The sequence below is a fragment of the Paroedura picta genome, chromosome 1 (genome assembly GCF_049243985.1).
Source record: "Paroedura picta isolate Pp20150507F chromosome 1, Ppicta_v3.0, whole genome shotgun sequence".
NCBI lineage: Eukaryota > Metazoa > Chordata > Lepidosauria > Squamata > Gekkonidae > Paroedura > Paroedura picta.
Window position 1 is genome coordinate 179,655,148 of NC_135369.1, and position 25,838 is coordinate 179,680,985.

A 25,838-nucleotide genomic window follows, 5' to 3' on the forward strand; every position below is an offset into this window, starting at 1 on the left:
GAGTGTGGGGGGGGGAGGGAGCATGGACAATTACCTCTTGACTGAAGGAAAGGATTGACTCTGGTATGTTCTGACCTCGCGATTCAGAAGCGCTAGTGAGGTTTGTTGGTTTGTTTCCTGGGTGACCCTGGGCTGGTGACACTTCCTGTAGAGCTGTTCTGGAACAGCAGTTCTCTCAGAGCTCTCTCAGCCCCACCCACCTCACAGAGTGTCTGTTGTGGGGAAAGGAAGGGAGATGTGTGTGTAAGTCGCTTTGGGATTCCTTCGGGTAGTGAAAAGTGGGGTCTAAAAAAACCAGATCTCTTTTCTCTGCCTGTAGCCCTCCTTTCTCACAAAAACGCCACAGGGTTAAGCTATTCACTGCATTTAACTAAAAGGTCAGGCCACCATGACTGTCAAAAGATACCCCTTTCAGATGGGAGCCATTTGCAGTACAACAGATTTGACTCCAGAGACCAAATCGAACTAGAAAGGCTGCAACCCAAACAGCATGTGTATGTGTGTGTTTTTTTAAAAAATTACTGTGACTTTTTTGGAAAACCAAAGGACAATTTGAGCTCCCTCAAGAAATTCCATCGTTCCCTTCACTGACCACAAAACAGCTCCTTTGAGGCAAGCTGGGCCAAGAGCACTTGGCTTCTCCGAAACCAGCCTGGCAGGATGGGGACTGAGGTGGCCAACTTCCAGTCAGGCCTAGAGATCTCCCAAAATCAAAACAGACCTCCAGTTCCCCTTGGAGAAAACGGCAGCTGTCAGGGATGGCCAAAGGGTGCCTAGATGTCCCGTGGACTACAATTCCCATGAGCCCCTGTCAGCATGTGCTGTCAGGGTCTTGCGGAAATTGTAGTCCATGGATATCTGGAGAGCCAATTTAGCTACCCCTGAATGCCACGATACCCTGCTGAGGTTAAACTCTGCCCTCCCCAGGCCTCAACACTCCCCAGGATGCCAATCTCCCGGTGGGACCTTGGGATCTGTGGAGAGATCAGTTCCCCTGGAGAAAATGGCTGCTTCGTAGGGGGCACTCCCTAGCATCATACTCCCTGGAGGTCCCTCCTCGCCTCCCAAACCCGCCCATTCCTGCCTCCACCCCCAAAGCCTCCCGCTATCCCCTAACCCGGAGCTGGCCACTTTATGTGGTTGCCAAACCTCCAGGCAACCTGGAAATCCGGGCATTCCAGCTGTTCTCCCATAAGCGGCATTCCCCTCGACGGCCTCTTCCCAGCCAAGCGCCCCTTCCTCCCGCTTCCCGCGGAGCAAGCGCCCACCTGCTCGGCCACCTGCCCAGCCGGCCGCACCCGGGGTGGAGACAGGGTTGCCACCTCCAGGTCGGGAAGCTCCTGGAGATTTGGGCGTGGAGCGCCGGGAGGACGGGGCACGAGGCCACCGAGCCCCCTTTCCAAGCGCCGGCTTTCTCCAAAGCTGGGGAGGAGCTGGAATTCCGGGGGATCCCCCGGGCACCCCTGGAGGCTGGCACCTGGCTCCTGCGCACCTCCTTGCCCTGCCCTGTCCTGCCAGGAAGTTGGCGCGGCGGGTTGCCATGTGACCGCCTGGCACCGAGCGGCTGGACCGTGCCTGGGGCGAGGGGCGAGGACGGCGGCCCCAGCCGGGGAGGCATGTGACGGGGGAGAGCCCAGGCGCGCCCAGCCCCAGCCCAGCCCGCCGCGCTCCGCCAAGGTAGAGGCTTCTCCCGCGCGGCTTTGGCCACGCCAGGTGCGCTTGGCGGGGTCGGAGCTTGCTTGGCAGGCGCGCCGACGCCACAGGAGGGCTGAGCCGGCCAGCGAGGAGCCTTGCGACCCCCGCCGAGGTAAGGAAGGGAAGGGCCTGCCGGGCGTGGCTTCGGCCTCCTGCGGGAAGAGGCCCGGCCCGGCCTTGGGCTGGCGAGAGGCGCGTTGAGCCCCAAAGAGGCAGGCGCGCCCCGCAGGGACCGCTCAGCCCCACACGACACGGAGCGGGGCTCCTGGAGATGAGCGATCCTGTGGAGCGCCTCTGGCCCCGGCCCCAAACTGACCCCAGCCTTGATCTGGCAACCTGCAGGGAGGGCCAGTTCCCGCCTGGGGAAAGCCCTGGAGATCTCGGGAGGGCAGAGCTGCTGGCGGAGGGCAGGATGTCCACCAGAAAGCTCACCCTCCAAAGATGTGGTTTTTCTCCAGGGAGGGGATGGCTGTCTGGCCTTTGGATCTCCATGGAGAACTCCTGGTCTTAGGGCCAGTTGAACATGCAGCGTATGGCCCTGGCAGGTCCGCAAGATTTCTTTTCCGCCTTGTGCAGGGGTAATCTACCTGTGGTCCTCCAGATGTCTATGGACTACAGTTCCCATGAGCCCCTGCCAGCGTTTGCTGGCAGGGGCTCATGGGAACTGTAGTCCATAGACATCTGGAGGACCACAGGTTGACTACCTCTGCCCTTGTGGATCAGGGCCCTAGCCTCCCTCCTCCCCCCTTTTCCCTCTTTAAGGACACTTGTTGGAGGGACGCCTCTTTCCGCTGTTGGGGTCTCTTCCGCTGGCTGCTCCTTAAAGCACTCCCGCCTGACCTCCCTTGTAGGTTGGCCGCGCTAGGCCCCCCCCCCCGCTAGCCTCTGAGAGCCACTTTGGGCTGGGGAGAGCAGATCCCATCCTTGGCAAGCTCACTTGACGTTCCCCAGCATCCTGTGGGACACCTGTGTTTGCCCTTCCAAGATAGAAACCTTTCGTGCCTTTGCTTCTGGAGTTTGGAGCCAGGGTTTTCCTCTGCAAGGGGAGCTGTGCTGGAGCTTCCTGCACCGCGCTAAACTCATCGGTATAAGCCAGAAAATAAAAGGCCTGTGCAAATCAGGCTTGTTTCGTGGTCACTTCCCATTCACTAAAAATTCAGCAAGAAAAAGGATGTATTCCAGAAGCCCGTGTGATGCTTGGGGCAGGTGTGGTCATCGTAGGATGAATGTGACTTGGAAGCTTGTGGTGTCTGAATGTGGCTACCCACGTTGTCCGACAGACACACAAGCCCAGTTAGGGCTAACAGCTGCAGGTCCAACATCGAGGGCTGAGTTCTGTGCCATCGGGACCTTCTGTGAGTTTGTTCTGCTGGCTGTGCGGAAATGGTCAGGGGGCTTTGGTCTCTTTCTAAGACTTGTTTTGATTTCTACGACATTTTAGGCAAGGGCTGTGGTTCTCAACCTGGGGGGGCCTTGGGGAACCCACAGAGGGATGGCAAGGGGCCTGCGAATCCGTAAGCACACTCGACTTGGACATTTTGATCTCCTTGGTCATTGTGTATTTTCTTAGTCAGTGGAAACGAATGGTACAGTGGTAGGGGTGTGCCACAGCTGACTTCTGGCGACCTGGCAGGGTTTTCAAGACAAGAACTCATTTTTTTTGTACCCTGCTTTTACTACTCAAAGGAGTCTCAAAGCAGGCTACAATTGCCTACCCTTCCTCTCCCCATAACAGACACCCTATGAGGTAGATGGGGCTGAGAGAACTCTGAAAGAGCTGTAGAATCATAGAATTATAGAGTTGGAAGGGGCCACACAGGCCATCTAGTCCAACCCCCTGCTCAATGCAGGATCAGCCCAAAGCATCCTAAAGATGCAATTTAATAAAGATAAACTGTGAAAGCCTCAAAGTCACCCTTCATGTGGAAGAGTAGGGCCCATTCTTCACACATAGGATAATGCACTTTCAATGTGCTTTGGCAGCTGGATTGTCCTGTGTGGAACAGGAAAATCTACTTCTAAAGTGCATTGAAAGTGCATTATCTATTGTGTGCAGAATAGGCCCTGGTTATTGAACCCAGTTCTCCAGATTAGAGTCTGATGCTGTTAACCACGTTCAGAGGTGGTTTTCCATTGTCTGCTTGCGTATCATGGTCTTCAACTTCTTGGGTGATCTCCCATCCAAGTACTATGCAAGGCCAACCCTGCTTGGCAACTGAGATTTGGCAAGATCAAGCTAGCTTGGTCCATCTAAGATGGGGTATTATCATGTGGGAGATATTTGCTGTCTAACAGTGGCCCTTGTTCTCAAAAAGGTTGGAGGCCACTAGAATAGACATTATAACAGCAAGCCAAGGTCTGTATTCAGTTCTGATTTTACCAACTTCTGAGCTCTTCTGCATCAGCTGAAGGTAGTCTGAAGCACCCCTGGGGAAAAAAGGGTGTGGAGTTTGGGGGTGAAAAATCCCTTACTGGGACGACTGCTGGCAGCTCTTATTGGGCAGCACCCCTGGGACCTCCTCGGAAGGAAGGAAGCAGATGCAAAAAATGAAGAGCTAGAACAAAGTTTGAGTCTGGCAGCACCTTGAAGACCAACAAAAAGTTTTATTCAAGACATAAGCTTTCATGTGCATGAACGCTGCGTCACATCACTGAAAAAATAGGCTGGCACAGAAAAGCTTAAAACTAGAATAAACCACGGTTGGTCTTAAAGATGTCTGTGGACGCCCAACATTGTTCTGTCGCTTCAGTCTGATACGGCTGCCCACCCGAATCTAAAATGAAGAGCTGTCCTAAATCAGTCCTCTTCTGTCTGCCTTTGCTGTTCTAAGGCAATCCTGCATAGAGCAGGGGGTTGGACTAGATGGCCTGTATGGCCCCTTCCAACTCTATGATTCTATGATTCTATAGTCAACCTGTGGTCCTCCAAATGTCCATGGGCTACAATTCCATGAGCCCCTGCCAGCATTTGCTGGCAGGGGCTCATGGGAATTGTAGTCCATGAACATCTGGAGTTCTAAAGGGAAGCACATGTCCGTCGGGGCACATCTGGAGTGGATGTTCCTTGGCAGGTATCCTTTAGGTGACTGTTTCTTTCTTGCTTCCCACTCAGTCGCATGTTCCCCCGGTTGCTATTTGCCAGGGATAGTCCTAATTTTTGGCCCTTGTCTCTGGAAACTCAGAATCCCGCTTTTGTTTGGGGTGGGGTGGGGGGTGTTAAAATGTGGCCAGTCTTGAGTTCCTAGCGGTGTCCCGTCTCCAGAAGCTGCATCTCAGCGTGGTGTGTGGATGGCTCTCCTCTCTGGCTCCTGCTCACAAAAAGGCCTGTGTCCAAAGTCTTAGGTAGTGTCGATTGCAGGAAAATGTGTGTCAAATCTAAAGAGCATTCAAACTCTTGGCCTTTGAATCCGTGGAGGCAAAACTGATTCCTACTAGCTGTGTGGCATGAATTGGCATCCCGTTTCCCCCCATTTTTTGCAGTTTTAGACTCGCCCCCCCCTCAATAATAATAACTGGACTCCTCAAACTTGTGGGCTCTCAAAAGCTTCATTTTGGGGGCTTCCTGTCTAGAAGCCAGAAGGCCTGATATTGGCCTGGCCCGTCAGCAGCGTGGTGTAGGAAAAGGACCGGCATTACTGATCTCCCTGCTACCGTGAGACAATACACACTGGACTGTTGCCCCGGATAAAATAACATCAAAATTCTGGCCTCCCTATGTGGAATGCCCAGTATACAGCTAACACTTAACACCAATGCTAATGGATGCTCTTTATGTGCCCTTCTGGTCTGAAAGGTGGCTGGTCTGAAAGTGTGAGACTTTTCTGCTCTTCTCAGACTCCCCCCCCCCCCTATTCTCCAGTAATTTCCAACCCAGAGTTGGCAACCTTCCTTTCTCAGGACCACCCCCCCCCCATTAGAAGAAGAAGAGCTGGTTTGTTATACCCTGCTTTTCTGTACCCGAAGGAGTCTCAAAGCGGCTTACAATTGCCTTCCCCTCCTCTCCCCACAACAGATACCCTGTGAGGGAGGTGAGGCTGAGAGAGCTCTGAGAGAACAGTAACTGGCCCAAGATCACCCAGCAGGCTCCATGAGTCTCAAAGTGGTTTACAATTGCCTTTTCCTCTTTTTCCCCACAACAGACCCCCTGTGAGGTAGGCGAGCTGAGAGAGCTCTGAGAGAACAGTAACTGGCCCAAGGTCACCCAGCTGGCTGAATGTGGAGCAGGAGTGGGGAATCAAGCCCAGTTCTCCAGATGAGAGTCTGCCACTCTTAACCACTAAAAGAAGAAGAAGAGTTGGTTCTTATATGCCGCTTTTCCCTACCCGAAGGAGGCTCAAAGCAGCTTACAGTCGCCTTCCCTTTCCTCTCCCCACAACAGACACCCTGTGGGGTGGGTGAGGCTGAGAGAGCTCAGATATCACTGCTCGGTCAGAACAGTTTTATCAGTGCCGTGGCGAGCCCAAGGTCACCCAGCTGGATGCATGTGGGGGAGCGCAGAATCGAACCTGGCATGCCAGATTAGAAGCCCGCACTCCTAACCACTACACCAAACTGGCTCTCTACATCACGCTGGTTCTTGGAGGTTAGTCCATGTGGCTAGTCCTCAGGGCCTGCCTCTCCAGTTTAACAAGGGAAGTGGGAAGGGTCACCCGAGGAGGGAAAGCTCTTCCTCCTTCCCAGAAGGCCAAGCCAAGCCTTCTCCCACCTCTCTGAGAAACCAAATGTTTCCAGTTCCCAGCCCTGAAAAGTTTGATCGTGTTAAGGATCAACCATCCGAGCGAGCCCTTGGGAGCACGTTTGAAAAATAAAACACTATTCTAAATAGTTCAGCGAGGCTTTTGACGCCGCAGCATCAATCTTCTCTCAAGCCTGCTTTTGGGTCCATGCAGAGCATGAAATGTGACCATTTTGGGGCACCCCCAATCAATAACCACAGCGGCCAACGCAGGAGGCGGCTTCTCTTTTCCAGCCAAACACCTGCAGAGTCAGAAGGGCAGTCAGCATGTTTTCTCTTAGAGATGAGCTATAATTTTAGGGGATCCCCTCGTCCCATCTGGGGACTGGCTTCCCTATGTGGTGGAGTGCACATGCTACAATCTTCGTGCATTAGATGCGCAGTTTAAGTGTTCTCTTGTAAAGTCTGGTTTTGTTTTTGTTTTTTTTAAATATTCCACTCTTTCAGCTGCTAGCTGGCCTAGCTGGTTTCTGTATTTGATTGCGCTGTTTATATGGGCTCTTTTAATCAGATCGCAAACACCGTGGACTGCCTCAGGCAGTTACCGCGGTGAATGGCGGATACCTGTTTTAAAGAAACAGCGTTGTGTTCCCACCAGGCTGTGCATCCTCCCCCTCCTCACAAGCCCTCCCATCATCTGGGCTCACAGCTGCCTGTGCCACAGAATCAGCACATCATCAAATAAAATAATAAAACTGTGACTCATTTCTGTTACCCTCAACTAATATCAACCGGGGAAGGGGGAGGTCAGAGTTCTTGAAGCAGGCCTCCTCTTAGTTTCCAGTAGTGAGGCTGGCACTGCTTGACGGTCCCTCAGGGCCTCAGCCATAGGCCTCGTGGGGCAGCCCTGTCTTGTAGGCCCTGCAGATCCGGCCAGGGTGGTGTCATTGTTAAGAGCAGTGGCTTCTAATCCATCAAGCTGGGTGCGACTCCCCGCTCCTCCAGATGGGTGACCTTGAGCTAGTCACAGCCCTGATAGTGCTGATTTCACAGAGCAGTCCTGTTAGAGCTCTATCAGCCTCACCTACCTCACAGTGGGTCTATTGTGGGGAGAGGAAGGGACGGCGATTGTAAGCCGCTTTGAGATCCCCTCTGGTAGAGAAAAGAGGGATATAAAACCCAGCTTCTTCTTCTAACTGGTACCAGTCTTGGCTAAAAGCAGTCCATATTTGTCTCCCCCTCCACCCCAATTTTGCTCTTCATCGATCTCTATACTGCAAGTGAGCTTTACCTAGGAGTACATAAAGACCTCTGCTTAGATCTATGGGAAACTGTGCTTCACATCGGCTCCAAGAACCTTGCGTGCAAAGAATCCGTGGCTACAGCTGAACCTGACTCTGCGGTTTAAGGGCGGCCACTCCTGTGGCATGAGATGCACATCTGGATGGCCCCTCAACATTCCAGATGTTCCCCCCTCTCGGAGTAAAGGGGATGTTGATGCGGACTCAGGAGAAACAAACCTATAACAATGTAAACTATAGCTGTTTGAACTCAGCTTGTTATTCCAAATACTGACCAGGGCCCACCCTGCTGGAACTTCCAAAATCTGTTGAGATCTGGGTCATCTAGGGCTATTTAAACTGGAGAGTCCTAAGGCTTATCTATATATTTCCCACCTATTTCATGTATATGAAGCTTCCACCACTGGGGTCCCACTTTCCTGCTAATGGGGAGAGACTATGGCTCTCTGGGTGTTCATGGATTATAATTCCCATGAGCCCTTGCCAGCATGGCCAGTTAGCAGGGGCCCATAGCAGTCTTCAAGCAAAGGTTGGAGACACACTTTTCTTGGATGCTTTAGGATGCTTAGGGCTGATCCTGCGTTGAGCAGGGGGTTGGACTAGATGGCCTGTATGGCCCCTTCCAACTCTATGATTCTATGATTCATGGGAATTGTAGTCCATGAACACCTGGAGAGCCATGATTTGGCTCCTGACTAGTTTATTTTCAGGTTGGTTCTCAGGATTTCAAGTGGAATGGTTAATTTCCAGGTTGGTTCTCAAGAATGCATTTCCTCCTGGTCTCCGTCTGCCCCAGCACAGTTTAAAACTTAAATTTTATTGGATGATCATAGCATTTTAAGGTTGATGAAATATTAATATTCATTTTAAAATATAAGGATTCCTTCTTTTCCGCATCTGCCATTAATCGCTGAAACCAACCTGGCCCCAGAGAAGTACGCCTGGCTTTGACCCGGGCCGGGGCCTTTTCAGTCCTTGCCCTGACCTGGTGGAATGAGCTCCCAGAAGAGCTAAGGGCCTGACGGAACTGTTTCAGTTCCGCAAGGCCTGTAAAACGGAGTTCTTCCGCCAGATCTTTGGTTGAGTCTGGGCTTCAGGGACAACTGGGACCCCTCCTCTGCTATGTTATTTTGCAAATCCATACCTATGATGTTTGTTTGGCTGTAGATTGGGGAAGATTGGGGATTATACCGCCGTTTAATGGGTTTTAATGGTATTAGGGGATTGTGATTGATTGCATGTTTTTTTCTCCCCTAGTCTGTTGTGTAACCTGCCATGAGTCCGTGGAGAGGGGCGGGATATAAATCAAATGAATAATAAATAACATTGTTATTCTCCCCATGTTCTTGTGAATGGCAGTTGAACCCAAAGGATTTATAAACTCAGTTTGTTAGACTGGCAAGGCTTTTGGTTGCGCTAAGCATCTTCAGGATGCTACGTATTTGTTGGATACCTTCATTAGGCTGTTTACTAATTGACTGCTAATCTACTGTCTCTTTATATCTGTATTTTGATGATCTGTACTCTGTACTCTGATGCCCCGGAGGGATGGACCAGAACCAATGGGATGAAATTAATGTAAAAGAAATTCCGTCTAAACATCCAGAAGAAGTTCCTGACAGTTAGAGCGGTTTCTCGGTGGAACAGGCTTCCTTGGGAGGTGGTGGGTTCCCCATCTTTGAAGATTTTTAAACAGAGGCTGGACAGCCATCTGACGGAGAGGCTGATTCTGTGAAGGCTCAAGGGGGTGGCAGGTGACAGTGGATGAGCGATTGGGATGTGAGTGTCCTGCACAGTGCAGGGGGTTGGACTAGATGACCCAGAAGGTCCCTTCCAACTCTATAATTCTATGATTCTATGATTTCTATTTCTCTGTCTGAGGAAGTGTGCATACATACAAAAGCTCCCACCTTGAATAAAACTTTGTTGGACTCAGATTTTGTTAAACCTCCCCAACAAACCACTTGGCAGAGAGTTAGATCTAAAACACTCTCTGTCCCCCTCCCCATCAGTATGGGGTGATTTGAACTAGATCCCTACTTGCAGGCTTATTTTTTGCTAATTTAATCGGAAGCTTTTCGTCACTTCAGAAAATAAGTGCTGGATTGCTGCTTTTTTTTTTTTCCATCGGAGGGAAAAAAACCCATTCAGAAAATCAGCTGAGAGTCATGCTGCATTTGTTTTGCTTCTCATAATAGGAAGCAGTATTTTGCTTGGGTGTGGTGGGCTAAACTCCTTGGTTTATTAACTGCCCGGTATCTGCACCGTCTCCCCTAAAAAGGAGGAAAAATGCGATCTTGAAAATACAGAGTCTTATCTGAGGAACACACCATGTGTTTCTGTCCGCCTTTTGTATGTCTGGGACTAAAATTATAGTTTCCCTTGGCTTATTTACCACATTCTGCAGATTGGAAAAGGCTGCCAATTAAGACGAGCGAGGGGCTGGAGCGCCTTTTCCTATGAGGGAAGGCTAAAAAGTCTGGAGCTTTTCAATTTGGAAGAAAGGCGACTGATGGGAGTCATGGTTGTGGTTTATAGAATTCCAAACCTGAAGCCTACAAGGACTTGCTGAAGACCTTTCATTTTCTGCTCGCCTACAGTATTCAAAACCCCTATGGCCTCATCCTTCTCCTGCTTCCTTCTCTCCTTCCTATTCCCCCCATCTCTAGTTTCCTTTCCTTCCTTCCCCCTAGCAACCTCCACCCAGGAAAACCTGTGCAGTGCAGAGGGAAGCACCTCATTTCCCCCATGTCTTCTTCCCTACTCTGTTTCCTTTTTCCGACTCCTGGCAACTTCTATAACCTCACCTTTCCCTACTTCCTCCTTCCCTTTCCATCCTCCAACCTACCTTTGATACACCTCCCTTCTTCAGCAGTATACGTATATTATTTTTATATTTCTTGTATACTCACTTTTCTGTATGCAGGGGTGGCCAAACTGCGGCTCTCCAGATAGCCACAGACTACAATTCCCATGAGCTCCTGCCAACATGATGAGGGGCTCATGGGAATTGTAGTCCATGGCCACCTGGGCCTAGTCTGCACACAATAGATAATGCACTTTCAATTTACTTTAGACGTAGATTTTCCTGTTCTGCACAGGAAAATCCAGCTGCCAAAGCACATTGAAAGTGCATTATCCTATGTGTGCAGACTAGGCCCTGGAGAGCCACAGTTTGGCCACCCCTGATCTATGGGGATCAAAGCAACTTACATAATTTCCCTCTCCTCAGTTTTATGCTCACAATTTGTGAGGTAGGGCGAGGATCTGTGACAGGTCACCCAGTGCCACAGTAGAGTTGGGATTCAGATCTGGAACCTCCAGATCAGGTGTAGTCAAACTGCGGCCCTCCAGATGTCCATGGACTACAATTCCCAGGAGCCCCTGCCAGCAAATGCTGGCAGGGGCTCCTGGGAATTGTAGTCCATGGACATCTGGAGGGCCGCAGTTTGACTACCCCTGCTCCAGATCCTAGTCTGAAACTGTCTACAACACACAGGCTTAGTGACATGGCTGCTGTTGAACAGCAGAAAGTGATTGGTCCTGAGTGAGTCATGCAAATTGCATGGTAGCAAGCTGCCCAGAGGCTGCTGGCTAGCATCATACCAGTTACCCCTCCCTTAAAGGCCAAGAGAGTCCCCAAAAGGGCCCTGTCTTCTCCCCCTTGTCTTTTAATGACAAAAACCAAGGCTTGAAGGCTACCAATGATGTTGTGGCTACTTATCAATGTCTACTGACAGCATTCATCTTTCTGCTTCCAATATTTGGGGACAAGTTTAACCCTCTCTTCCTTGTGATCCCCCCCCCCCATGGATTCCAACCCTTCAATCATCCTAGTCGCCCTTCTTAGAACACAGAAGTCGCCTACTCGCCCTTCTTGGAACACACACAACTTGTCAATATCCTTCTTGAACAGTGGCAATCAAAACTAGACACAATATTCCAAATGAGGACTAACCAGACCACACACCTCCCCCTCCAGAGATGACAGTAGTGCAGTGGACTCTGTAATATGTAATTATTTCTGATATAAAGTTTGAGTTCAGTGTTACATTTAAGATCAACAAAGTTTTATCCAAGTTTTATACTTTGAATAACATTTTGTTTGTCTTTAATGTGTCACTGGACTCAAACTTGGTTCTGCTGCTTCAGACCAGCACAGCTGCTCACTTGAATTTATTTCTGATATGCATAATTATGTTTTACAGTCCCTTTTCTCGCCTTTCTGTATCCCCTTTATACCATTAATTTGTTTTCGAAAATTAAAAAAAATGTATATATCAAGGGGGGGAGGAATGCTAGTTGAGAGACTTGGTCTGCCAGAAGTTGGCTGAGGAAAAAGGCATTCAAGGGGATGTCAATAAAGAATCCCAAAAGTCTGCCAAGAAAGTCTGCTGATACAATACCTCCCAGCCACTTCCGCCCAACATTGGCTGCAGGCTGAGGCCTTGTGTGGGAGCTGCCAAGAGAAAAGAGAAAGAGAGCCATTTGCTAACCATGAATGTCAGGTCACTTAACAATACTACATATCCATAGAATCATAGAGTTGGAAGGGACCTCCTGGGTCATCTAGTCCAACCCCCTGCACAATCCAGGACACTCACAACGCTTTCGCTCATCCACTGTCACCTGCCACCCCCTTGAGCCTTCACAGAATCAGCCTCTTCGTTAGATGGCTATCCAGCCTCTGTTTAAACATTTCCAAAGATGGAGAACCCACCACCTACCGAGGAAGCCTGTTCCACTGAGAAACCGCTCTAACCTTCAGGAACTTCTTCCGGGTGTTTAGACCGAATTTAGAATCACAGAATCATAGAGTTGGAAGGGATCTCCTGGGTCATCTAGTCCAACCCCCTGCACTATGCAGGACACTCACAACCCTCTCGCTCATCCACTGTAACCTGCCACTCCCTTGAGCCTTCACGGAATCAGCCTCTCCGTTAGATGGCTATCTAGCCTGTTTAAAAATTTCCAAAGATGGAGAACCCACCACCTCCCGAGGAAGCCTTTTCCACTGAGAAACCGCTCTAACCTTCAGGAACTCTTTCCGGAGGTTGAGACAGAATTTCTTTTGAATTAATTTCATCCCATTGGATCTGGTCCGTCCCTCCTGGGCAAGAGAGAACAACTCTCCTCCATCCTCTACATGGCAGCTTTTTTAATACTTGAAGATGGTTCTCAGATCCCCTCTCAGTCATCCCCTCAGCAATCCTGGGCCTTCTGGACCTCCCCCCTGCAGTCACCAGGAATAATGTAATGACGTGCTGACATCACTTCCAGTTTGGAGGTGATGTTCTGGGTTTTGAGCAAAACCTAAGAAAAATCAGTCTAAGGCTGATTTTTAACCGCAGAGTGTCCCCAAAGGCCATTTTGTAGTTGCACCTACCACTCTGTCAGAATTCTAAAAAAAATGTCTGGGGACCCCTGTCTCATCACTTTCCCCCCACTTAGTATCAGCGTATCTTATTATCAACGTTCTTAAATCCAAAGACTCACGCCATGACAGACAAGACAGATCTTGCGACACAATTGAAAAATGCCCCAGGTTTACACTAACATCTGAAATCAAGAAGAGGTTGAGAGAATTGGGTATGTGTAGCTTGGAGAAGAGGAGGGCAAGGGGCGATACCATACCTGTGTATGTAAAAGGCCAACTTGGCTACTGTAACTTTAGAGACAAGGGCTAGGAGCAAGGGATTCCAATTACAGGAAAAGAGGTTCCACTTAAATATTAGGAAGTATTTTCTGATGATAGGTCTGTCCATAGATTGAATATGCTGCCTCAACAGCTGGTGGAATCTCCTTCATTGAAAGTTTTTTTAGGAGGAGATGGGATGAGTGCTTGTTAGGCATGTGTCTTCTTTAAGTCCTGGAGAAGGTGGGAGGCTGGACTGGGTGGCCCTTGGTGGTCTCTTGGTGGTCTCTTGGTGGTGTGTTATTCCATTTCAGTCTTGTAGGCTGTGGATCCAGAGAGATTCCTTACTGCTTTCGATGTGTTTTCTGCTGGTGGCTTGGTAGATCTCTGGAACGGTTCTGTGGCTAGATTGCTAATGAGTTCCCACCACAGAGCACATCTCACGGGTCTTCAGAGGATTCCGTTGTCTTTCCAGTTGTTTGTGGACCCAGTTCAAGGTGAACATTACCTTTAAGACCAGACATGGCTGCCCTTCCCCTTGTGATTCTGCCCATCTGTTTTGATCATCATCAGTCCTACTTATCTTCCTTCGCCTTTCGGATGTGATGGGAGTCACAGCAGTTCAGCTTTGGCAGACCAACTTGGAATACTTTTCCGTCAGGGGATCATGTGGTGTCAGAGTTCTTATCCTTACAGTGGTCAATAAAAAGATAAGGTAACCAGAATTTAGAAACCGTAAGGCAGGACGCACCGCCACTGCTGTAGCGGTGATGCGGGCAGCTGCGGCCTCCCTCCCTCTAACTGGGCTCACCTCGCCTCCTGCATGCCTCTCCCGCGAGTCTCCTACGCGCCTCTCCCGTCTTGTGCACCTGCGCGGCGTTGGCACAGGCCAGGTTGGGGCCGAAGGGGGGCCTCTGCATGGCACGCCTGCGCAGGCCAGCCAGGGCAGAGCACCGCTGCCGGCCATCCTGCTGGCCATGGGCCAGGGAGGGAGGGAGGCAGGGAGGGGGCTCCGGCTGGCGGGAATTTTAAGGAATCGGACGGGACATGGGACGAAGAACAGGAAAGCGTTAGTGTCCTGTGGTTTTCAGGACATATGGGCAGCTTACAAAAAGACCATGCCAGGGAAGGCACATATGAGCGACTTTACATGAGATATTGTCATCTCCGATCAGTGGAAGATGAAGTTCTGGGATAGAAAACTCAAACTAGGAGGGGCTGAGGGATCCCTTTTACTGCTCAGTGTGGTGTGGTCATTAAGACCTATGGACCATGTTTGATTCTTCATTCCTACACATGAAGCTTTAGAATTACCAGTTCTGGGTTGGGAAATACCTGGAAAATTTGGGGGTGGAGCCAGGAGTGGGCAGGATTTGGGGTAGTGAGGGACCCCAGTGGAATATAATGCTATGGAATTCACCAGCCATTTCTCCAGGGGGAACTGATCTCTGTTGGCTGGAGATGAGCTGTAAAACTGGGGGGTCCTATGTGGGGACTGGCATCCCTTTGAAACATGTTGGATACCCTTGTGCCAGTCAGTGTTCTCTCAGAATTCGCTCAGCCCCACCTACCTCACAAGGAATTAGTTGTGGGGAGAGAATGGGAAGGCAATTATAAACTGCTTTGAGACTCCTTCAGGTACAGAAAGGTGAGGTATCAAATTCAATTCTTCTTCTTCTTCTTCTTCTTCTTCTTCTTCTTCTTCTTCTTCTTCTTCTTCTTCTTCTTCTTCTTCTTCTTCTTCTTCTTCTATAGTTTCTCCTTACTAGCAGAAATGAGTGAGACGGAGAAGTTTCTTGTGGGATAATGATTGACCTAATGCAACTGAGACTTCTCGTGAGAGAACTTAAATGACTAATGGTGGAATACGCTGGGGCTCTGGTGAATTAATTTGGATGACTCATATCCACCAAGAGATGAGATTATCCTTCCTGATTAAGCAACTGATTAGGTTTCCAGAGACATCTTCATTGTAAGGGATATTTTGGAATGGTCTGGACTGTTTTGTTATTGTCCTGCAGACATTTGTGGTCAACCCTGGCTTAGGGTGTCTGGTGTTGGAATATTTGAGTAGTATTCCCTAAAGTTAGCAGAGTATACAAGGCCTAGATCAGCAGCAGAAGCAGCCATGCAGTTTGCGGGCATGCAAGAGATTAAACAACAAAACAAGCGGAGTCTTTAATTTAGTCTTTTCTAAGTATTATGACTAGTATATTAAGGAACTACATTGCTAGATAGTGAGTGAGAGAGAGAGAGAGAGAGAGACAGAGAGAGAGAGACAGAGAGAGAGACCTAGGTTGAGTCTGCAGGGGCTTTATATCCATTCCCAGCCCGAATTAATGCCTCTCATCTACACTGAACTCGATTTCCATTTTGATTTTGGGTGCTTTAAATTTTCCCTCTACAACATGCATAACAGATCCTCGGTGACTCCTCTGCAATATCCAGGAGTGGATATAAGCCGTGATATTTGAAAAACCGCAACCAACATAAGTGTAGAGTTCTGCTTTTTGAAAATGAACTTCTGTCCTCGTGGGAGAGTTAAAAGGTTCTGGATAAAAACTGATGAGAAATTGCAGAGGATACTTAAAATTCAGTTTCCATTAGATCAGAAATGTATGTTATTAGGCATCATTCCTGAGAATTTGCCAGTGCTTGCTGGGGAATTCTTTAACACGAAAACTGCAGCTAGATGCCTAGTTGCCTCACCATAGAAGCAGCAAGAATTACCTGTCCTAGATGCATGGGTTAGAGAAGCTAAGAGCATACACTGTCATGGCAATGTATGAGTCGGAGACCACCTGAAGAATTTCATGAGAGTTGGGACTTTTTTCTAAAGCTTAATGATTTATAGTGTACTAGAAATCAAGCCCACTGTAAGCCAAATACAGCGGGCGCTAGCATGGTTTGATGGTCGAGTGCAGGGGTAGTCAAACTGCGGCCCTCCAGATGTCCATGGACTACAATTCCCAGGAGCCCCCTGCCAGCGAATGCTGGCAGGGGGCTCCTGGGAATTGTAGTCCATGGACATCTGGAGGGCCGCAGTTTGACTACCCCTGGTCGAGTGTATTGGTTAGAAGTCCTGGGTTTGAAGGAAAGGAGGGAGGGAGGAGAAAGATGCAGTGGGCAGAACACTGGAGGGAAGGAGGGAGGGAGGGAGGGAGAGAGAGAGAGAGAAAGAGAGAAAGAAAGAAAGAAAGAAAGAGAGAGAGAAAGAAAGAAAGGAGGGAGGGAGGGAGGGAGGGAGGGAAGAAGGAAGGAAGGAAGGAAGGAAGGAAGGAAGGAAGGAAGGAAGGAAGGAAGGAAGGAAGGAAGGAAGGAAGGAAGGAAGGAAGGAAGGTGCAATGAAAGGGGACGGGGCAGGGGGGGAAGTGGCGGCGGAGCGCGGGCACGGCGCAAGGCAGAGAGAGAGAGGCAGAATGGAGAGAGAGAGAGAGAGAGAAAGGAAGGAAGGGAGGGAGGGAGGGAGGAAGCCGCAAGGGAAGAGGATGGGGCAGGGGGGGCAGGGGGAGGTGAAGGGTCCACTGAGCAGGTGAGGGGGGGCGAGTTGTGAGGCAGGGGCGGCGGGGGAAGAGTCCGGCGTAGAGATGGGCCCTCCACTTGTCAGCCAGGGTGAAGGGGCCAATGGGTGCTCTTCCCCATCCCGGACTGAGCCCACCCCCACACCCCTTAGCGTTTATTTATACGGCTCCCAGAGCGATTTACAGATTAGATAGATTATTAGATTATTGTTTCATTTTTTCCTTTCTTTTCCCCCCATCCTGGCCAGGGATGTGATGTCTGGGAAGAGTACTTGCAAATACTTACTGCTAGAAGCAGTCTGCTTCTAACGCCCCTCCCCATCACAAAAGACCTCTCCATGATATTCAGACAAGATCTACACCAGCTGGTACTGTCCTTTGGAATACCAGTCGTAAATATACTTAATTCACGACAGAAGATACACATGAATTGGAGAAAGCCCAGGAGAAAATATGTTTTCCATTTGTACTAAATGTTTAGTTAGGAGAATACCAAAGGGATTTTGTTGATATTAGGCTGAATCCAGCAATCCACTAATGCAAGGATTCAAACCTGCCTCTTTCTCTGCTCCTCCGCAGTCCCTTATGTTGCTGTGGAACCTCCCTGAGCTGTATGGGAGGGAGGTATCAAAATGTAATAAATTATAAATGTTGATTCCTGGGGTTGTGAGATCCTCGTGAAGAAATAGCCATGTGGGTTGATGGGCTGTAGTGAGGGGGTGAACTCCCTTTCCCTGAATGGCCAATGATGGCCCGGAAGGGGGGGGGGGCTCTCCAGATGTTTGGTTTCGCATTCATCTCTCTTCTATCAGGAAATGTGATTTTGCCTCTTTCCTCTCTTCCACATAGCCACTGACCCATGTGACTGTTAGTCTACATAGAATCATAGAATCATAGAATCGTAGAGTTGGAAGGGGCCATACAGGCCATCTAGTCCAACCCCCTGCTCAACGCAGGATCAGCCCTAAGCATCCTAAAGCATCAGGGGTAGTCAAACTGCGGCCCTCCAGATGTCCATGGACTACAATTCCCAGGAGCCCCTGCCAGCATATGCTGGCAGGGGCTCCTGGGAATTGTAGTCCATTGACATCTGGAGGGCCTCAGTTTGACTACCCCTGGTCTACATAAATCCCACACGCAGCCCAAATCTACATTCCTGGAGCCAAAAGGGACTAACAGACAGTGGAAAGTGGGGGAGATCCGTGATCACCAGTGCATTCTGCCTATGGCTCACTGAATCCAACCCACTGTTTTTCTATTCTCCTTCTTTAAACCAAATCATGTCGCCCAACTTCCAATAAATGAATCTATGGAACTTCAAGCTTCTTTCTTCTGTCATGCTGCTGTATTGGCACCAATGCCATCAGCCAGTGGGACCCCTTCCTCCAAGGGGTCTATCAGTATTTTTCTATGCTGGGCCTATTTATTCTCATTTTTTTATTACTGCCAATTTGAGGAGGCCGGTGTAGTGTCTGAAAGGGAGTCAAGCAGCTTTGAGGAGTGTTAGAATCATAGAATCATAGAGTTGGGAGGGGCCACAGAGGCCATCTAGTCCAACCCCCTGCTCAACGCAGGATCAGCCCTAAGCATCCAAGAAAAGTGTGCATCCAACCTTTGCTTGAAGACTGCCAGTGAGGGGGAGCTCACCACCTCCCTAAGCAGCCTATTCCACTGCTGAACTACTCTGACTGTGCAATTTTTTTTCCTGATATCTAGCCTATATTGTTGTACTTTAAGTTTAAACCCATTACTGCGTGTCCTCTCCTCTGCAACCAACAGAAATAGCATCCTGCCCTCCTCCAAGTGACAACCTTTCAAATACTTAAAGAGTGCTATCATGTCCCCTCTCAACCTCCTTTTCTCCAGGCTGAACATTCCCAAGTCCCTCAACCTATCTTCATAGGGCTTGGTTTGTGTTCAGCAAAGCAAGTGTCAAATCATGAGTTGCTTTAACTGAAAGTGCTTTTCCATGAGAATATCTTTTGGCACAAAAAATGCCCGAGAGAAAGGGAAAGCGGTAGGCCAGAACTTGTATGTACCTTGACTCTATCGTTGTAAGGTGTCTTAAGCAAAGATTGCCTGCTGTGCCCGTTTCATGCTCCCTTATACTACAATAAACTTTTAAATGGATTTTCTATTAAAGACTGCCTAAGATCATTTCCTGTGTCTCATTGGAAGGTTATCACGGGATCATGACACCTTCATAGACTGCTAAACATCTTTGTTGAAAATTATGTGATCGAATTAAAACAAGAAAAAAAAGAGCAGGTTTTTTGTACCCTGCTTTTTACTACTCAAAGGACTTTCAAAGCGACATCCAATTGCCCACCCTTCCTCTCCACACAATAGACAGCCTGTGAAATAGAATGGTGACTGGTGCAAGGTCACCTAACAGGCCTCATGAGTCTCAAAAGGCTTCCAATTGCCTTCCCTTCCTTTCCCCACAGCTGATACCATGTGAGGCAGATGAGGCTGAAAGAGCTCTAAGAGAAATTAAGCACTACATCAAGCTGGCTCTCAAGAAGGCCTTTTGGGGGAAGAACAAGCTGGCTTCAGACATGGTAAATCAATAATGAACCACTGTTTAGTTCTGTGGTATCCAATCAATAAGCATATATGCTCTTTCAAATGATCCCTTTTGCAGCCTTTGTTGACTTAAAGCTGCATTTCATTCAATATCTAGAGACCTTTTACGATTAAAACTTTTAAATGCATCAGTTGAGCTAGCTTGGTGTAGTGGTTAAGAACAATGGCTTCTAATCAGGCAAGCCTGGTTTGATTCCCCGTTCCTCCACATGCAGCCATCTGGGTGACCTTGGACTAGTCACAGTCCTGTTAAGAGCTGTTCTCACAGAGCAGTTCTCTTAGTGTTCTCTCAGCCTCACCCAACTCACAGGGTGTTTTGTGGGGAGAGGGAGGGAAAGTGATTATGAGCTGCTCTGTGACTCTTTCAAGTAGTGAAAAGCAGGGTATAAAAACTCTTCTTCAATAACTGGCTGTTGTTATTAATTTCAAAATTGCATGAGAATACCAGTCTATGTCTCCAAATAAAATTCAGTTTCAACTCTAAACGTGTAAGGCTGGCTGCCTACTGGCCCCTTTTATAATCTAACCGCTATATCAGTGCGTTGATTTAATGACTGGAGAACTCTGGTATCCATGCTTCAGAATCAGCTAACAGAAGGTTACCAATTTTATTAATATTATTATTATTAATATATGATCTTATTGGATATTGTATTTTCTTTTCTGTGAACCACCATGAGCCAGCTTGCTGGGAGCGGTAGTATACAAATGTAAACACAAACAAACAAACAAAAAGTAATCTACACATCATTCGATTTCCGTTCTGATACTTAGCACATTAAATTTTCCATCTGCAACGTCTGTGATTGATCTATGGTGACGCTACCTCCCCCCCCCCCCATGATATCCAGGAGCGGGTATAACTCACTACTTTTGAGAAAACTGTTCAGAGAGCCCCAGTATTTAGTATAGATCTCTCCATTTTGCCAGATTAACTTCCTACCTTGTACCTCCAATGCTGACGTAGTGAAGCAGTCTGTCTCTAACTGGTCAGGATGTCAGTTCAAAGACTGCCTGGTTCTGGGTTGCCATTCCCTCGCAAGACTTATTTTTGCCCTCATTTCTAAAGTGACTGTACTCCAAGCCCACACTTCTATCTGCCGAGATTTGCCTTTCAGATTGTCTTTCCCCCCTTTGTTCTCTCCCCCTTGCTCATTCAAGAAAACAAAAATAAACAAGCAGCCTCGTGCTCCATTCCACCCCCCCCCCCGCTTGCTTTGGCTGTAGAACGGCAGGAAATAAACCCCTCTCCAGCCTTGTGCGCCTTCAATGCTGGCGGAGCTTCATGAACAGCGCTCCCCTCCCCCATCGGAGCTTCCCCAATCACACAAGTGTAGAACATAGTCTGTTTCAATTTGGGGAAAAGGAAGGAGGAAGACCTGGGTTCAAATCATTTTGAATTCAGTAGGATCGATAACGGGGGGGGGGGGGAGTGCAGAACAAGTCTAGGATTGGCCTCCAAAGAGCCTTGGGGGTCTTGACTCTTCACTCAGGAGGGGCATTTTGTTGTTAATGACACCAAAGCAATAATGGTATGTTTTAACAGTGGAGCGATAAACTTCAGCCAAACTCATTTGAGCGAGTGAAATGCTTTAAATATCTTGATGTGATTTTTTTTTTTCAGTATAGCAAATTGCACATATTAGACTGGGAACTGACGCTGTTCAAAGGATTCCATCACGCCGATGAAAGGCGGCTATAACCCCACTGCTATAAAATATTATTTGGCCCAAGCGCTGATGCTACTTTTATATGGAGTTTAATTAGGCCCTCTGGAGAGGACACAGTCAGGCTTCCTGAAAGCTCTTTTTACTGCCCCTAAAACGTACTGCTAATGTGCTGCTCCTTTAGGAGGTTGGTCTTCGAAAAGCAGAGGCCAGGGACTGGCTTTCAGTTATTTTATTACTTCAACCAGTATTTATTAATTTATTTTAAGATTTATATCCCGCCTCTCCCGGTGCTAGATACCGGCTTGAGGTAAAACATATCAGTGCTTACACAGTAACCAGCCCCCATTAAAATATAACACATCAACCCAAAAAACACAGCAGGGCTTATACCTTTGCTCCTGGTAGTCAACCCTCACGCTTCTTGGGGTATGGAGATAATTAACAAACTTCTTAGACTTGGGTTAGCTCCATATTTCTTATTGGAAATGGGTGTCAAGAGAGCAAAAAAATATGGTTCATCAGCAACTTGAGGATATTGAGTTGCAGAACGAGAAGGTTCTTCTGCCAAACGCCCTACAGGCCATTAGAGGCTTGGGTGTGTTTTTCTATTGAACCGTATTTGACACCCATTAAAGGTAAAGGTATCCCCTGTGCAAGCACCAAGTCATGTCTGACCCTTGGGGGTGACGCCCTCTAGCGTTTTCATGGCGGACTCAATACGTGGTGGTTTGCCAGTGCCTTCCCCAGTCATTACCGTTTGCCCCCCAGCAAGCTGGGTACTCATTTTACCGACCTCGGAAGGATGGAAGGCTGAGTCAACCTTGAGCCAGCTGCTGGGATCGAACTCCCAACCTTATGGACAGACAGCTTCAGACAGCATTTCTGCTGCTTACCACTCTGCGCCACCATAGGCTCTCTTTGACACCCATTACCTCATCTAAATTTCAATGGGCCTTCTCTAGGGCTCTCCCAAATGCTTTTCTGTCAGCTTTGCTTAACAGAAGATTCTAGCATTTGCTTGTGGAAGCTCGGATTTGCCCTGGCAGCTCTGGCAAAATTGAAACTATTACACATATTGGATTGCATTGCAATTTCCCCCCTGTGATGTGAGACATACCTCTGCTGATCAAGTTTCCTGGACATTTTAATTACTTTTCGGTCATTTTTTAACTTGTGGATAAGGACACTACTATTTCTTATACTGTGGTGAATTTCTGTTATATGGCCATCAAGGTACAGAGATCCCCGACTGGTTGAATGGGGAGGAACTCAGAAGTTGAGCTGTAGAATAAAATAATGTAAAACTTCTCAATTATTTATTATAGTGCACAATTAAAAACAGAATAAAAACTTCATAAAAAATAACTATAGAACTAACAGCACATAAGACCAAACGCGCTTTGACCCTACTGGGTCTTCCTCAGTGGTCAGAACTGTGATCATACACTCTGTATAAAATATCTATATTAAACTCTTTATAAAGTGTAGCTGAGTGGTTGAATGGGATCTGTAAATGATGGCTCCAACCAATGTATGTAAATGATATCCTTTTTGGTGACCACCTCCTATGATATATGCCTGGGGTCTCAACTCTTCGCTAGTATTTAATTCTGTGCTGAGAGGGTATCTCTTGTGCATCAGAAAAAAAGAGGAATTTGAACTTTTTCTAAGACTGCCTTTGTGACATTATTATACCTGGTAATGTCAGTGATATTGTTCTGCCATTTGTTTTTTATCTTTTGGTTTTATGGCTGGGTCATGACCGTATATGAACGAATGGTGTTATTCCAAAAGCATGGTTAGTACCATTTAGAATAGAATACAATCATAGAGTTGGAAGGGGCCATACAGACCATCTATCAGGTTTATTTTATTTTATTTTTATATATTATTAGGCTTGGCGAGAGCTAGCTTGGTGTAGCGGTTAGGAGTGCGGACTTCTAATCTGGCATGCCAGGTTCGATTCTGCGCTCCCCCACATGCAGCCAGCTGGGTGACCTTGGGCTCGCCACGGCACTGATAAAACTGTTCTGACCGGGCAGTGATATCAGGGTTCTCTCAGCCTCACCCACTTCACAGGGTGTCTGTTGTGGGGAGAGGAATGGGAAGGCGACTGTAAGCCGCTTTGAGCCTCCTTTGGGTAGGGAAAAGCGGCATATAAGCACCAACTCTTCTTCTTCTAACTCCATTCGGCTCTACCACATTAACCTGACCCCTGGCCCAAAGGTAGGTGTATTAAATATTGTGACGTTGAAAGAAGGAGGAGCCACGTAGCTCTTCCTTGTGTCAGCGAAATGCCTGGCATGTACATTTCATGGCAAGAATCTGGAGAGTGTAAAAGTTTTGTCATTTTCACTAATCAAAATTGTAATTTTTACAGTGCTAAGAAAATGCGGACATTGTGTGTAATGTACTATGTACCGATGGCCGGCAGCAGCCCTTGAATTCTGTATGTCGTGGCACATGTTAAGAACCTGAAACCTTGGCAGTTGAACCAGAGGGTTTTGGAATAGCACCTCTGATTATGATCTGTTTGGTTTTTGTGGCTTGTTTCTCAGGTACGTTGCTTTCCCAAGATGGGGAGGAAACTGGATCTCTCCAAACTGACCGATGAAGAAGCCAAGCATGTTTGGGAAGTGATTCACCGGGACTTTGACCTACGTAAGAAAGAGGAAGAACGTTTGGAGTAAGTGGATTGGAAATCAGAATTTGGCTTTTCCTAGGATGGAGAGAGAGAAAGAGAGAGAGAGAGAGAGAGAGAGAGAGAGTATTGAGGAGGGAGGGGTCTTGCGTAACTTCAGCTGTTTCCCCTTACCATTGAACGACTGATCCTAAATGCATAAAAATTAGCCACTGAAGAGGTCGTGGATTATCATCTACATTGGGTATTACCATCACCATATTTGCTGTCTTTCTGTAATACTATAGTTTTATTGAAGTGAATAGTCTTGGGCAGGTTTGTTTGGTCCACAAATAGCTGTCATATTAAATCTTATACAACAGGGCTGGCCAAACAGTGGCTCTCCAGCACTGCTGTCATGGGAATTGTAGTCCAGGGACATCTGGAGAGCCACCCTTTGGCCATTTGTGCCTGCACTCAACTGCATGGTCCCAAGTAATGGGAGGAAGAAGCCCCTTCATCCTTTCACATAATTTTTCTAGGCACTATTTTGCAACACTGAGGTTACCTTCAGACACTTGCAGTGCAGTCCTGAGAACATTTCCCCGGGAGTAAGCACCATTGAATGAAACATGGCTTAGATCTGAGTAGACTGCTCACGATTGTTCTTTTTAATCTGTTTCTATAGCACATTTTAAAGGGGCATTTGCTTGACTAATATGGGAGGCTGTTGAGTAGTCTTTCCAGTGTACCCATTCTTTTGTTAGAATTTTTCTTTGGACAGAACAGAGTTGATTTGAAACAAATCCCAAGTCCCTTATGTGTGCTAGGTGCTGTGAAGTCACTCCTGACTTACGGCAGCCCTATGACTTAAGGACCTCCAAGACAGCCTATGGTTACTAGCCTTGCTGAATCCCTTAGTGCAGGGGCAGTCAACCTGTGGTCCTCCAGATGTTCATGGACTACAATTACCATGAGCGCCTGCCAGCATTTGCTGGCAGGGGCTCATGGGAATTGTAGTCCATGAACATCTGGAGGACCACAGGTTGACTACCCCTGCCTTTGCGTACCTGATACATTCTTCTGGTGATGTGCTGTGTGACGTGCTGAGGTCACCCGGAAGTGACATCAATACATTGGAAAGATTGGGGGAAGGGGCAAAACTCTATGGTAGAATTGCTTGTACCATTGAGTTTTGCCTAAAAAACAGACTGTGTCTCACACACACACACACACACCCCCTAGTGTGCCAACATCACGTCCAGGTGTTTGGGATAAGTTTGGGGGAAGTTAGGGAGTCAAGGATCATCTGGAAAGTGGGGACCACTGCCTGGATCAGAGGACATGGCAACCTTAACATCAATGAATTGTCACAAATGCCTCAAAAAAGATCTGGAGCACTGGAAAAGTAGGGCAAAGCAGTTGGTCAGAGTGTCAGCTAATTGCTTTTTTCAGAAGGGACTGATTAGCATAGGCGTTCTCAACCAGGGTTTCCTGAAACCCTGGGGCTTTTTGACTGCCCTGGAAGGGTTTCCCGAATGGAAGTTAATTATTTTTTAGTATGTACTTTAAATGTGTTAAACATTTATCGGGTGATATGACCATAGATAAGAGCCTCTTGTGGCGCAGAGTGGTAAGGCAGCAGACATGCAGTCTGAAAGCTCTGCTCATGAGGCTGGGAGTTCGATCCCAGCAGCCGGCTCAAGGTTGACTCAGCCTTCCATCCTTCCAAGGTCGGTAAAATGAGTACCCAGCTTGCTGGGGGGTAAACGGTAATGACTGGGGAAGGCACTGGCAAACCACCCCGTATTGAGTCTGCCATGAAAACGCTAGAGGGTGTCACCCCAAGGGTCAGACATGCTTGCACAGGGGATACCTTTACCTTTATGACCATAGATGGTCATGTTGACCCCCCTCACCAAACGGCCAATGATGGGCCTAGAATGCGTGGGAAGGGGAGGGGCCCCGAGTGGGCGTGTCCACAGCTCTGCTTCCCAACCATATTCTGCATGATTGTGCCACTTCCGGGGTTTCTCGAAGCCTAAAGAATGTTTCAGAGGTTTCTCAACAGTATAAAAGCTAAAAAAGATTGGATTAGCGTGATGGAATCAGATGCTTTTACCAGACAGAAGCTG

The 25,838-nt window shown here is 48.0% G+C and overlaps 1 protein-coding gene across 7 annotated transcripts in view; it reads left to right on the forward strand.

Moving 5' to 3' along the window:
• The first annotated feature begins 1,531 nt into the window (after positions 1–1,531).
• MLPH (melanophilin) overlaps positions 1,532–25,838 on the forward strand; it is a 79,759-nt gene continuing 55,452 nt past the window's right edge. For 2 of the 7 annotated variants that reach the window (XM_077313683.1, XM_077313720.1), the window contains exons 1-2: positions 1,533–1,807; positions 23,642–23,769. In XM_077313683.1, coding sequence (XP_077169798.1) covers positions 23,660–23,769 — 110 coding nt within the window. In that variant the 5' untranslated portion in view covers positions 1,533–1,807; positions 23,642–23,659. Of the gene's footprint in view, positions 1,808–23,641; positions 23,770–25,838 lie in introns of all 7 variants that reach the window. The other 5 variants (XM_077313711.1, XM_077313737.1, XM_077313692.1 and 2 more) reach the window with 4 other exon arrangements.